Genomic DNA, 13,973 nt, shown 5'->3' on the forward strand with positions numbered 1-13,973 from the left:
AGCCCCAGAGTGATATGTAAATGAATTAGCATGGGTGGCTGCATTTTAAAACAAATTTATTTATAGTCACTAGAATTTATATTCCACATAATTTTCAAGTTTCACTAAATACTATTCTTTTTAAAGAAATTTTTTTAGCCACTAAAATACATAAAAGCCATTCTTAGAACACAAGCCATATAAAAATCATCAGTAGGCCAGATTTAGTACAGACCATCATTTGCTAATCCTGCTCTGAGATAAAATTCTTATTCCTGTAGCAGGTCTTTATGGTCTCAGATAAATGTTTAGTATGTTAACTAGGTCTCTCTACCCTGGATGGACTGGAATTCAATATCTCCAGGTATAACGGGAATTGTCCCACTCTAAAATGCATTCTCTATCTGACCTTGTATGCATGTACAGCCCAACTCTCAGTAAAGAACTTTTGGGAAACTCACACTTATACTTTTCCAATACCCTGCTTGGCAAATTCCAGCTGCTTCAGTAGCCCAGAACTCCAATGTTTACATTCTTAACTCAGCAGGACTTCCCTGCTCTGCTTGAGTTCCACTCCCCATGACATAGTCAGGAAACTGCCCTGAAACACAGAGACGGGCTAAATGTGGTGCTCACCTTGTTTGTTCTCTTTCTCTCTAATGTCCAGTGCCTGAAAAGAGTTCTACTTCATATATTTTGTCCATTTTTATAGCTGTTTATGGCTGGAGGAAAAATCCAATCCAATTACTCTGTCATAGCTGAAAAGCAGATGTTAACCTCAATAAATATTTGATGAATAAATTAATGGCTAAACAAACCATATCTTAAAGTTTTAAGTATACATGACCCTCCATGCTCTCCACCTCTTCACACACCTTTCTGTAATCCCTTCCCATGGGCTATAGGCAGGATCTTGATTTGCATTTAACCAAAAGAACACAGCAAAGGCTATAGGATCTTACTCCTATAATTAAGTCACACCATATAACACTCCAATCTTGCTAAAAGACTAGCTTTAAAGACTTTTCATTGACTTAGTGAAGTAAACTGCCACACTGGGAAAGTCCACCTTTAGGTGCTGAGTTTAGCCTCTAGCTGACAGTCAACTGAAGAAAGGGCCCTCAGTCCTACAATCACAAGGTAATGAATTCTGCGATCAACATGAGTGAGCTTGGAAGATTCTCAGTCTTCAGACAAGAATGAAGCTCAGCCAATACCATTACAGTGAGGCCCTAAGCAGAAGATCCACAGAAACTGCAAGATAATAAATGTGTTATTTTAAGCTGCTACATTTGTGTGATGTGTTACACAGAAACAGAAAACTAATATAACACACTATTGATAGATACTACAAAACAACTACCAATATTTAGAGCTGGCAAATACATGCAGCAGAAGCATGGGAATGAAGTGCACTCAAGAACAAGGAAAGCTACCTCAGACCTATGTCATCAACACACAGTGGAAAAAACAGAGATATAGTAAATTACCTCAGGGAGACACAGTGACTCTTGGCCTAGCAAGAGAGAATGTGACCATCAGAACAGTAGTGTGGGCAGTCATACAAATATAATTAAAGAACAGTCATAACCAGAGGTAGTGCCTTCCAAGCACTGTCGGAAAGATAGAGAATATCTTGTTCCAAAAACCTAATTTTGTCTAGGTTCAGCAGGATTTTGTACAGAACCACTTACCTTAATGCTGACCCTCTTTGACCTCGCAAATGTGAGCTTTAACACTAATTATTGGTCAAAATTTAAAATTAAAATTTGTGCTCTAATTAAACCCAAAATACACCAATTTAGCACCCTGTTATCAGAAGACAAAGAACACCACCAAGTTACTGCTGATTTTGTTTACTCACTGAACTTTAAGATATGCAATAGAACTAATCATTTTAAAGAACCACTACATTCACATTACTAAATTTTTGAATCACACAACAAATTTTTCATTTTAAAAATTCCACACACTGTAAGCAACTTTTTGATTAGAATGCAGCTTTGCAAGCAGCATACTATAAGAATAATACAAATATCAAAGGAGAAAACCAAAGTAGCAAAAGGTTAGCAACTGGCAAATCCAGGTAAAAGGTATGTGGATGTTCACTAGACAACTCTCAACTCTTCCAGCACAGATTTAAATTTTTTTAAATAAAAAAGTGAAGAAAGAAATAAGATAATTTTCTCAGTAAGCTATGAAGTTTAGGGATAAAAATGTCCTTGAAGCTAATTAGAAAAGTCTGAAGAAGTTACCGTTTTCACTTGTTTTGGTAAATGGAGAAAGGAAGCAAAGTAAATATCCAAATCCACATTTTAAGGCAGTAAACACTTTACAATTATATAATGCTTGTCTCTCAGAACTCCAAAAATAACATAAAAATTTCTAAAAACATTAATTTTCTGAATCATCCTCACAGTCTTTTGGTTCTTTACACAATATTTTTAACTTTTGAATCTGCACTGTTCTTCAAACTCTTGTTATCAACATGTGGTACACTGCATTACCTGTGAACTTGTTTAAAATAACCTCAAAAGCCAAACTATGAAAGGAGCCCATGTGTCCACTGACAGAGGAATGAAGAAGAAATGATATATATAATGGAATATTATTCAGCCATAAAAAAGAATGAAATTTTGCCACTGGCAACAACATGGATAGAGCTAGAGTATAATGCTAAGTAAAATAAATCAGAGAAAGACAAATACCATATGATTTCATTCATAGGTATAATTTAAGAAACCAAACAACAAAGGAAAAAAAAAAGAGACAAACAAGAAACAAATCCTGAACTATAGAGAATGAACTGATGATTATCAGAGCAGAGGTGGGTGGGAGGATGGGGAAAATAGGGGATGGGTGTTAAAGAGTACACTTATCATGATGAAAAAAATAAATATGTATATATTCATAGCTTCACTCATTGATAGCTTCACTACAGTCTTTACAGTGAAGGATTATTAATTTAATCTATTATATAATGAAACTGTAGTGACGGTAAAACAAGATTAGAATAGTGGCTAGTAGAATAATTCAAGCTGTTTCTACTCGTATATCTATTGCACTTGTGCGTTAGGTTAGCTGTTAAGGAGCTAATCAGGAGAAAGATCATTAATGTATGATCGTAAAGTGTAAAAGTTCTTCTACAATAGGTAATGTTGCATCTTGGAAACCTACCTGGAATGGATATGTCACCAAGGTATAAAGTGTCTGAACCTATAATTTCATTTTGACAAAGCTATATAATTTTTACTAATACCTCATGAATTGAAAAGACACAGTAGTTATGACATTGGCTTGGCACCAGTTGGAAGAAGTTTGATACCTTCCCTTATTATACATTTATGTAAAAAGATTCTTCAAATGTATGATATGGGGGGGGCATCCATGTAGTCATTTGAGATAAGCAGTTGTTAATTCCACTATTGCTATCTGTGGCTTAGATGCAAATTCCTCTCAAATTATGAAAATTATTGTTACTGCTGATAGTGAAATGAACGAACATATGTTGGATGAGATCGTATTTCATGTTGTGTACATATCTGGATGATCAGAGTGAGCTGGTGGCACTCTTGAAAAGTAAAGAAAGTGTGGTGGGAAAGGCTAACACCTTTGTGTTTACAAAATAAATTTTTGCTCAGGTTAAGTTAAACATCTGAAAATAATGGGAGTTGGTGAGCAAATCCTCCTATAATGCTTCAATAGATAAGACATAATGAAATTATGCTAATACACAGTATGCATCCTGGAGAAAAAAACCCAAGGATCAATTAGCTAGAAGTTAAATCCTGTCAGGACTCCTACTGTGAATAAGAATACAAAACATAAAGCTCAGAGTATGGCTGGTAATCATTTAATACTTCCCCCATGGAGGGTTGTTTGTCAACTAAATAATTTTACTCTTACAGGCACGGCAATCATTATGGTAGCTGATATAAAACATGCCTATGTGCTGCCATCTATGTCGACTGTGCACATATAATGAACTTGTGCAATAAAGCCTAAAAATCCAATGGAAAAAAACAAAAACAAATTAAAAAATAAAAATACAGAATGTCTGCTCTCAGCCCAAACCTACAAAATCAGAATCAAAATGGGTACCTTAACAAGACACCAAGGTAATTTGCATGCACATTAAAGTTTGAAGGGCACCACTCTAGACGTTAAAATTCATTTACTATAACCACTATATATCTATTCAAATGACAAGCAGCAAAGTCAGTTAAAAATTAAAGAAAATATCTGAAAACTACTTAACAGTTATTCATTCTCCTCCAAGAATTCAGTCTGAACCACTGAAATGATCAAATGTGTATGTGTGGTAGAGGCAGAGAGGGTTTCTTGAGGAGTTTATTATTGTATAAAACCTAATCAAAATCAATTAATATCTTTGAAAGCAACTGTAAAAGAAATAAATTCCAAGTTGTCTGGTTAAAATACAGACATCATTTGACATACTCAGTAGCATTAAAGATAAAATACATACTGACACGTCAACTGACATAAAGTTGTTACTCAATAAATTCAATCTATTGTAAAACTATTATCTAGAAACTAAAGACAAAACAAAATCCTGCTTCCTCACTCTAAAAGCATTTGCTTTTCTGCCTGTAAATGTCATACTGTTTCATTATAATCAATCAAAAGCCATAAAGTAGTATAACAGAAATGGGACTACATTAATCAGGATAAGCCATCAATAAACACATGGGGACAACTTTTGAGGAAAGCTTAGTCTTATAACCCTAAATAAAGGGAACAGTATACAAAAAGAAATCTGGGTAATAATTTTCCTCCAGTATGGGCCAGAGGCAGGAAGTGTAAGAACAGCTGATAGAAATACATTGGTAGCTTGAGCAAATTTAAAACACCTTCTATAATATCCTTATTAGCTCTAAGATTCTGTTTTCTATTTAATTTCTCTAATAAACTTCTCATCTGGGAAGAAAATGGTGACCTACTAAAGACCTCAAAGAGCAATTCATTTAAAAATACCAAGAATATACCCATTATACGTAACACGAAAATCCTATTATCTGTGAAAAATAACCATATTTTCTAGAACAAAAACTTAGGAAGAATACTGGCACTGTTTTACAGTTTTGCAAATATCTTTAATGTTTGGGTTTGTAGAAACAGATGAATTATTTGCTTCTACATTCAGTGTTCTACAATGTTATTTTGGTTAATTTACACAAATATATAGGCTTAAAAAATATGTAGCTGGGAAAAGGAGTAGCATTTTAACAGACTTTTCAGGTCTGTGAATATTGTTTTTTGATACTACACCAGATTCAATAAAATAGTTAATTATAACATTAATGTGGAAACTGAAAGCATATCAATAAACATTTTGATCTGTTATATTAAAATCCCTAATTCTGACCTTGCATTTTGAATGGATCTTTTTCACATGCATTATTTTTTAACATCATGCATTAACCATCTGGAAAGTATTTGTTTACTGAATTAATGTAAATCTTTTCTAAATGTTGACACATTTCATTACATAAAATTTCTTAAGAATCAGATCTGTTAAATAACCACCAATCTCATCAGAAAATTGTTTTAAGAATAATAATGTTGTCAAGGTCATGGTAGCAGATATGTTCTCCAAAATTCTAACTTTCACTTAGAAGTACATCTTATCACTGGCAACAAATACTGTCATCATTGCAATGAGAGATTCACTTTATTTAAGAAACTGTCTTACAAATATCCAAGTCTGAATAAACACACTTTGTATCAGTCACTCTTTCAAATAAAAAATGGTGTTTTATGAAAAAAAATGGCTTGTTCACCTTGACCTCAAACAAGGACATAAGTGCTTTTCCTTAAGACAACCATCACAGTTGACATACAGCAGGGTGCTTTATATGTGCCCTCCATTTCAACACATAGGAGATTAAAAAGACATGTACTGAAGAGTTAAGATTAATATTAATCAATAATTTGTACTGCTTCATCCAGAACAGTCTTAAGTGAAACTGATGTTCTTCCTACTGTTAAGTGTGTGGCAGTGAAGAATAAAATAACCACTTGCACAGTGTGGTGCACTGCCCGGCTTTGTGCTTTGGTGCCAAGAGTTTTACCCACCATCTCTTTTGCAGATCAGTACAAACGTAAACACAGAGGAAAGGGTAAACAGCATCTGATTATTATGATGGAAACAGATTTGACCTCAGGGATCCTTTGAAGGAGCTTTGGGTACCCCAATGGATCCACAGACTGCTTACACTAAAACAAGCATAACAATTCTAAGCCTTTCCTATTATTATTACAATCTACTGATTCAGTCAGTCAGTAATTACAGAGGGTTTGGTATGTAGTGTCAGGTAGGTACTATAAAGTGTCTCAGTGTTTGTCTTTGTGTCATTCACTCATGTATCCCAAGCTTCTAGAACAGTGCCTGGCTGGTGCACAGCAGGTTTCTGATATTTGTTCAATCAATAAATAAGTGGGCAGCTATGATATATTTTAACTTAGATTCTAAATGCTTAGAATGCATCTCTCTCATATAAATAATCTAATTATGGAAATTATTTTTCAACATAATGGGAAAAACTAACATGTTAGGCAAAATGGAACCTCTACAGTCGTTATACTTGGAGTAGTTTTATCTTCAAACAGGTCTAAACTTAAATTATTATATATACAGGCAGTCTTTGCTTTGCATGGTAACATGGTAACTGAAAGTCATGCACATCAGAACCATATCCTCACTTTGGTTCCATGGTAACTAAATTCTGTAGTAACATGGTACTGTGCAAAGCACATTAGTATAAATGACAGGGAAATAAATGCCAAGGACCCATACACTCAATTTTAGCAAAATGGGAAGGAAAGTATCTTAGGAAGAATGGGTGAGCAACCTTTGGGCAGTGACTGAATGAGTGCCCCCTACAGGAAAGCAAATTAGACACCTAAAATGACTTTTCAAGTTCTTAACATGCTTCACTCCCACAATCCATTGCCCTTTGAGAATCACTGCCTGGTGATGAACTAATAGAGGTATTTCAATCCTTCAGTGGTATTTGTGAATTGCTTAGGGAGCAAGACCTGAAGAATCAAGGTGGTAAAGGGGAAAGACAGACTACTTTATGAACTATTAGGACAATATTAAGTTACAATAAATCTGGACTGGTCTTAAAAACTACAGGAACTGAAATTTCTCAAAACATACTCAGATCAAGCCTTTGGACTTCTGTGTCCTAACCCTTCTCACAATTCAATCATAATAGCCTTAGAGTTACTCAACAGTATTAAGTTGTACTCCTCCCCACTCCCATGCCCACATCTAAACTCAGGACTTTATTCTTCCTATTTGATTTTTTTAAAATGAATATATAAATATTCCAAAATATTACAAATTTTAAACATAGTGTATTCAGCTCCAGCAAATAGGCATTTATACATTAAGTGTTTAAATGGCTCTGCCAAGAGTTGGGAATAAACTCAAAGATATATGTATGAACACTAGCAGCAGCTTAGCATTAAAAAAAAGTGTCATAGGAGAAGCAATATACAACTTCACTTAAAAAAAAATTCTACTCCAAGTCTACTTACTAAGTACCACAAATGGGAGAAATGGGAAATGCTATTTAAACTCTACCTTAAAATGTACTGTGATGTTCCAAGGAAGAGCTGAACTTGATGCAAGAAGATCAAATAGCAAACCAATTGGATAATGCCTAAAAATGAAAGAGTACGTTTTAAGAAAGAATATTTTAAAGTTAAAACTACAACTCCAAAATAAATTTCAGCACATACTGTAACATCAAATATTAGGGGCCTTTACCCACAAATCATAGAACACAGTTAACTGCCTAAGCTAATATGGTAGAGTTTCCCCGTATCAGTTTTCTTCTAAGCATTTCATTCCCCAATGAAACCTCAATATACATAATGGAATTGTGCCAAAGCATCTTTTATCAGCCATGACAACTGTTAGATCACGGTACTACAGTATCTGATTATTATCCCAGTATTCACATTGGACAACAGTTTTTTAAAGCTTAAACATACTTAAAAAATTCTAAACCTAAAATATTAGAAAATTTTAAGAACTAAGAAAAGCGCCTCAAAAAGGCATGCAATCATCCCTTTTGTGGTTATTAATATTAACACTATAGAATGTCTTTTATTTATGCATATATATATATATATATAAATATAGATTAGGCTTCTTTTACAAAACACTATAACCTGCTTTTGTCATAAAACAGCACATCAACATTTTCCAAAGTCACTGAATACTTTTCTGCAACCTCAGACTAAAGTTTTTTACAAAAACAAATTTTGGACTTCCTAAATAAGAGAACATTTCCTAATATAATCATTACTCACAGTGAAGCAAATTATTTAGCAATAAACAAAGGTTGATAATACAAACCTTGTAGATTTCAATGAACAAATCTTACATGTTAAATCATCCTTTTAAAGAATCTAAAGTGGCTTAAATAATGAAACAGAATTAAACAATACTTCCAATAAAAGCAAAAAGAAGACTACTTGGTGTCATGTACAGTCCTGTTCTCTTGATGTTAGTGAGTTATTCCTAGATTTAGAAGCTGAATAATTTGGCAATACATCTAATTCCCCTTAAAATGAGTGACCAAATACATTGCCTAACCAAGATTCAAATATTAACTAATATTAGTTATTTTTGCTTACATCTACATAATACAATTGTAAAAATCACTAGAGGTCATGTATTATTTAGAAAGAATTTAGAATGAATGCCCTGCTAGTAAAATAAAAGGTGGGTATTTTTACTCATGTATGTGTTGTATCTCTTAATAATAACCCTTAAACTACTCTTATTTGAAAGTTGGCATCTAACACAAATCTTTCATAACCAAATATGAATACTGAAGGAAATTTTGGACTACCAAGTAATAGAATGATTCATTCAGAAACATTTCAGAAACTAGAAAAAAATCCTTGGTCAAAAATTAAAATAAAAACAATATTCTGAAAAACAAAAATACTGCATTACATAAAGTTATACGTTCTATCCAACTCTGGTCCTTCTCTCTGAACTTCCTAAAATTGTACAAGCTTTACATAATGTCTTGCATTTTTACAAAAACAGACTTTTTCAGTCCTCATTCTATTCCAGGAACTCTATTTCATTATTCTAGGAATTATTTAATATTATTTATCAATTATTCCCAACCATGCTTAAAAAAGGGGCATCTGGGTGGCTCAGTGGTTGAGTAATCTGCCTTTGGCTCAGGACGTGATCCCAGGGTCCTGGGATCGAGTCCCACATTGGGCTCCCCATGAGCTCCTCCCTCTGCCTGTGTCTCATCCTCTCTCTCAAATAAATAAATAAATAAAATCTTTAAAAAAAAAAAAAAAGACGAAAACAGTAACAATTTGGAAAAATAATGGCATTCTAGAAGGATGATACGATATTGTGTCCTTCCATTTTCTCATTGTTTCAACTAAAATATTACATCAGGGACATCTGGGTGGCTCAGCGATTGAGGGGCTGTCTTTGGCTCAAGTCATGATTCTGGGGTTCTGGGATCAAGTCCTGCATTGGACTCCCTGCATGGAGTCTGTTTCCCTCTCTGCCAATGTCTCTGCCTCTCTCTCTCATGAATAAATAAAAACTTTTAAAAAATGAAATAAAATAAAATATTACATCATATTTCAAGGAAGTATAAAGTAAGGATGTAGACCCCATCTTTGGAGTCTGTTTTTATCTATCTTAATACAGCTGAAAATTCAAAATGTCTTATTTTCCATGCATAATGGGAAAGAAAGGAAAATTGACAAGGGAAGATGTTACTCAATTATTAGATAAATCAGAAGGTTTTTACAGAGACAGCAGTACTTTAGACTTTAATGACAGTGATAAAATTGATCATGTAATTGAAATCTCAGACTATGAGTCATTAGATGATATTCTAGGTGAATTTTCCAGAATTCAAAAACTAATGAATGAACAATATATTTCTAAAGACATGGCATTCTTATCCACTTAGTTATTCAATGGCAATAATTTCATCATACATTATTTTATGACAAGAACCTGGACTACTATGTTCAAAAGATGTGTGATAGGATTTTTTTTTTTTTTATCTTTTATGCTATTTGTGCACCGCAATTTACCTGATAGTAAGTGATCAAGAGCTAAAGGCAGATTTGTACTAAAGATGACTGGAAGGAATTACATGATGTAGAAATGAACAAGTACTGAACTGATCATTCTAATTGGTGATTATTAATGTAAACAAATATTTTACCACAAAATCATGACCTGTCAAAAGTTTAAAAATTTCTTCAAGCATAGCTGGTAAGTACAAGAGCCAGAAGTCACAATAAGTTAGAACCTCTTATAGGTCTATGTGAATGCATGACAACTAATGAGTAGTTGTATTCAGAAGACATTGTCCATTTCCGGTATCTATACTTTTAAACCCAGGAAAATATAGAATATAAATGAATTTGCTGTATCTAAATGCTTTTTAAAATTGCTAATAAGTTGTCACTATTCCATTATACTTCCCTTAGTCATTTACAAAATGACTTAAGTAGGGTGCCTGGGTGGCTCAGTCTGTTAAGCATTTGCCTTTGGCTCAGGTCATGATCCTGGAGTCCCAGGATCAAGCCCAGCATCGGGCTCCCTGCTTAGTGGGGAAGATGCTTCTTCCTCTCCCTCTGCCAGCCCCCTGCTCCTACACACACACTCTCTCTCTCTCTCTCTCTCTCTCTCTCTCTCAAATATATAAATAAAATCTTTAACAAAAAATGACAAGTATATATAATTTTTTAAAGTTCACTGGTCTCTGACAGTAAATGATAACTCTTTTTTTCTGAATATACTAAAGATTAGGATGAAATTTAAGTATAATAGTTTCTAATGCTTACATTTAATTATAAATGTATGTAAAGTATTAACATAAAAGCATTCTAAAATATAATTACAGGGGTTCCCGGGGTGGCGCAGCAGTTTAGCGCCTGCCTTTGGCCCAAGGCCTGATCCTGGAATCCCAGGATCGAGTCCCACATTGGGCTCCTGGCATGGAGCCTGCTTCTCCCTCTGCCTGTGTCTCTGCTCCTCTCTCTCTCTCTCTCTCTCTCTCTCTCTGTCTTTCATGAATAAATAAAAATCTTTAAAAAAAAAAAGAAATGTTTAAAATATAATTACCAATAATTATCCTGTAACAATCTTTAAAAATAAAACTGCACCAGAAAGAACTATTTTCTTTACATATAGACTTCTATTATCAAAATCTGTATGTATAGCTTTTATGTGGCTCAATGTAGATGTTTAGGTTAGAATGATTTTGATGCGGATACTAACTCTAAACAAATATACCACCTGAATTAACTGGTTCCAAGAGTGCTTATTTCTGATGAGTCTATTAATATGCAAGAAAGGGCAGCCCCAGTAGCTCAGCGGTCTAGCGCTGCCTTCGGCCCAGAGCGTGACCCTGGAGACCCGGGATCGAGTCCAGTGTCAGGCTCCCTGCATGGAGCCTGCTTCTCCCTCTGCCCCGCCTCCCCTCTCTCTAATGAATAAAATCATTTACTTAAAAAATATATATATGCAAGAAAATATTTAACAGAAAACAGAATTTGCAAAAATTAAAGGTACTGAATCTCTCTTACACTATAATCTGATTTACATCAAGGGTTTCAAAAGTACTAATTTGTACAACTCCTCTAAACAGATATTCTACATAGTTTTGTCAGGAGGCTCCTAACCCACAACATAGAAACCACATAAGCCATAACTGTAAGTAAATCATAATGTAACCATTTATCTGTTATGTTGCTCTCCTGCCAATCTAACCTAAATTTAACAAAAAGGAAGTGGTGAGGATATGAACCTGGAATATATCCCAGAAGAAGATCCAACTAGTAAAGGTTCAATCTACTGCCCAATAAAAACTGACTGTGCCAGAATAGTTAGTCTTAGGTCTATTTTCACATTTTATTCATTTTCTTTCTCTTCCTTAAACTGCTCTAGTCTATTTTAAATTCAATTCTCAAAATGAGTAATATTTTCATTTTTCTTTGCATAAGCTGTTTCTTCTTTACCCTTTCATTACTGCTAAAATACATACACACATACTGGCCACATGTATAGCAATAACGGATATGTTCCTAAGTCAGCCAAGGGTGCTCTCAGTAGTTTAAACATCTGCAGTCATGCTCATGACTTGAGCAAAGCAACATTGTAACACAGCATTGAAAGAAAGCTCCCCATATATTAGAGAGAACTATTGTCCTACTCCATTTCGCTGAAATAAATGCATCCTATTCATAAGCCTACTAGTGATTCACTGGAAACAGGATTATATTTCACTGAATAAAAAAGGGTGCAAATCGGGGTGCCTGGGTGGCTCAGTCAGTTAAGCATCTGACTCTTGATCTCAGCTCAGGTCTTGATCTCAGGGTCGTGAGTACAGCCCCACATTTAAAAAATAATAATAATAATGCATGCAACTCAAATGTACACCAAAGTAATTTAATGATTACAATCAATTTTGCCTTGCTTTACCTATAGAACACAAACAATTGTAAATTACCACTGTGTTTCACAGCTTTCTAAACCTACTCTTATGCATGAAAAAGTACAAAAATACTCAAGAGGATACTACATGTCTCAAATGCAAAGTAAACCACATTTCAAAATTCAAGTTTATAGAATTTATAAAATTTTAGAAATTCGGGGGATGCCTGGGTGGCTCAGTGGATCCGGGATCGAGTCCCACATCGGGCTCCTTGCAGGGAGCCTGCTTCTCCCTCAGCCTATGTCTCTGCCTCTCTCTGTGGGTCTCTCATGAATAAATAAATAATATCTTTTTAAGAAAAAGAAAAATTTTAGAAATTCACAACCTTAGAAAAAAGACAAGCCATAAGAGAGAAGAGTATTTATGATTAAGAGGTTATTTGTTAAAATTTACTTTTGAAACCAGATAGATACAGTATTAAATTCTGGGTCATTCTGTTATGTCTATGTTTAAGATTAACATCAGTGTTTGCTGCTCTTTTTTTTTTTTTTTTAATTCTAAAGGTAGTTTCAACTTCTTTCTTTCAACAACCAGTCCTGAAAACAAGTCAGGTTATACAAAATAATAATAATATTATATTAGTGACACTTGCTTTTATAGTTGACAAAAAAGAAAGGCTTTTTCTAAAATTTACACTGAAGGCCTAAGATCTAACCAATATTAGGGTATATAAACAAAGTGTTCTTTAAAAGAACCAGGAACTGTTCTCTTGAAATAAGTCTAATATAAAAGTAACAAATACAAACTTTGAACATTTAATTTATGGTAAAAAGAACCATCACCTTTTAAAATGCAATGTTAGAGCACCCTCTGGTGACTAATGAACTCAAATCACTCTAAAAAAAAAATCCTTGCATTGAGTTAGATCAGCACTTTCTATTTGCCCCGTAATTTTTAAAACATAAGGAGACAAAGGACTGTAGAGGATAAAACACTAATCAAATAAAGCCCCCTCAGATTCTCTATACAAATCAACAATATATTAAATATTCATTATGTGTATACCACTGTTCTTAAATATCTTTCAATTCTAATATGGACAAATAAGCAATTTAGAGAGAACATACAGATATGAAGAAAATAACAACTAACAAGTACAATATCAGCAGGTGTGGTGAAAAGAGCCCTGAACTGAGACTTTCAAAATCTGGTCCTAGTCACTCATTTGAGCAAGTTTATTTTATATATTTGAGCCTCATTTTCTCAATAAAAAGAAGGGATTAATTTAGATTCATTCACCCACTGAACAAACATTTACTTCGCACCTCTTGTGTACTATTGCTTAAGGTACAAAAGCCCATGCTCAAGTATCTCATGTAGATATTTAAATAATTATAATAATAAATACAAATAGCTGGAGTTACAGAGTAAGAAGGAATTTCAATTTATGCTCTTTCTTCTTTTATGAATTGTCTAAACTGGTATTTGATTTCCTTTCTCACCTGGATTTATTTAAAACTC

General features: G+C 33.9%; 1 protein-coding gene and 1 pseudogene across 6 annotated transcripts in view; both read right to left on the minus strand.

Moving 5' to 3' along the window:
- The window catches only part of ATG5 (autophagy related 5), a 124,903-nt gene that overhangs the window by 89,743 nt on the left and 21,187 nt on the right, over positions 1–13,973 (minus strand). For all 6 annotated transcript variants that reach the window (XM_072738155.1, XM_072738171.1, XM_072738169.1 and 3 more), the window contains one exon: positions 7,592–7,670. In XM_072738155.1, coding sequence (XP_072594256.1) covers positions 7,592–7,670 — 79 coding nt within the window. The remainder of the gene's footprint in view (positions 1–7,591; positions 7,671–13,973) is intronic.
- LOC140596762 (cytochrome c oxidase subunit 1-like) lies at positions 3,245–6,078 on the minus strand (annotated as a pseudogene).

The sequence above is a fragment of the Vulpes vulpes genome, chromosome 1, assembly GCF_048418805.1.
Source record: "Vulpes vulpes isolate BD-2025 chromosome 1, VulVul3, whole genome shotgun sequence".
NCBI lineage: Eukaryota > Metazoa > Chordata > Mammalia > Carnivora > Canidae > Vulpes > Vulpes vulpes.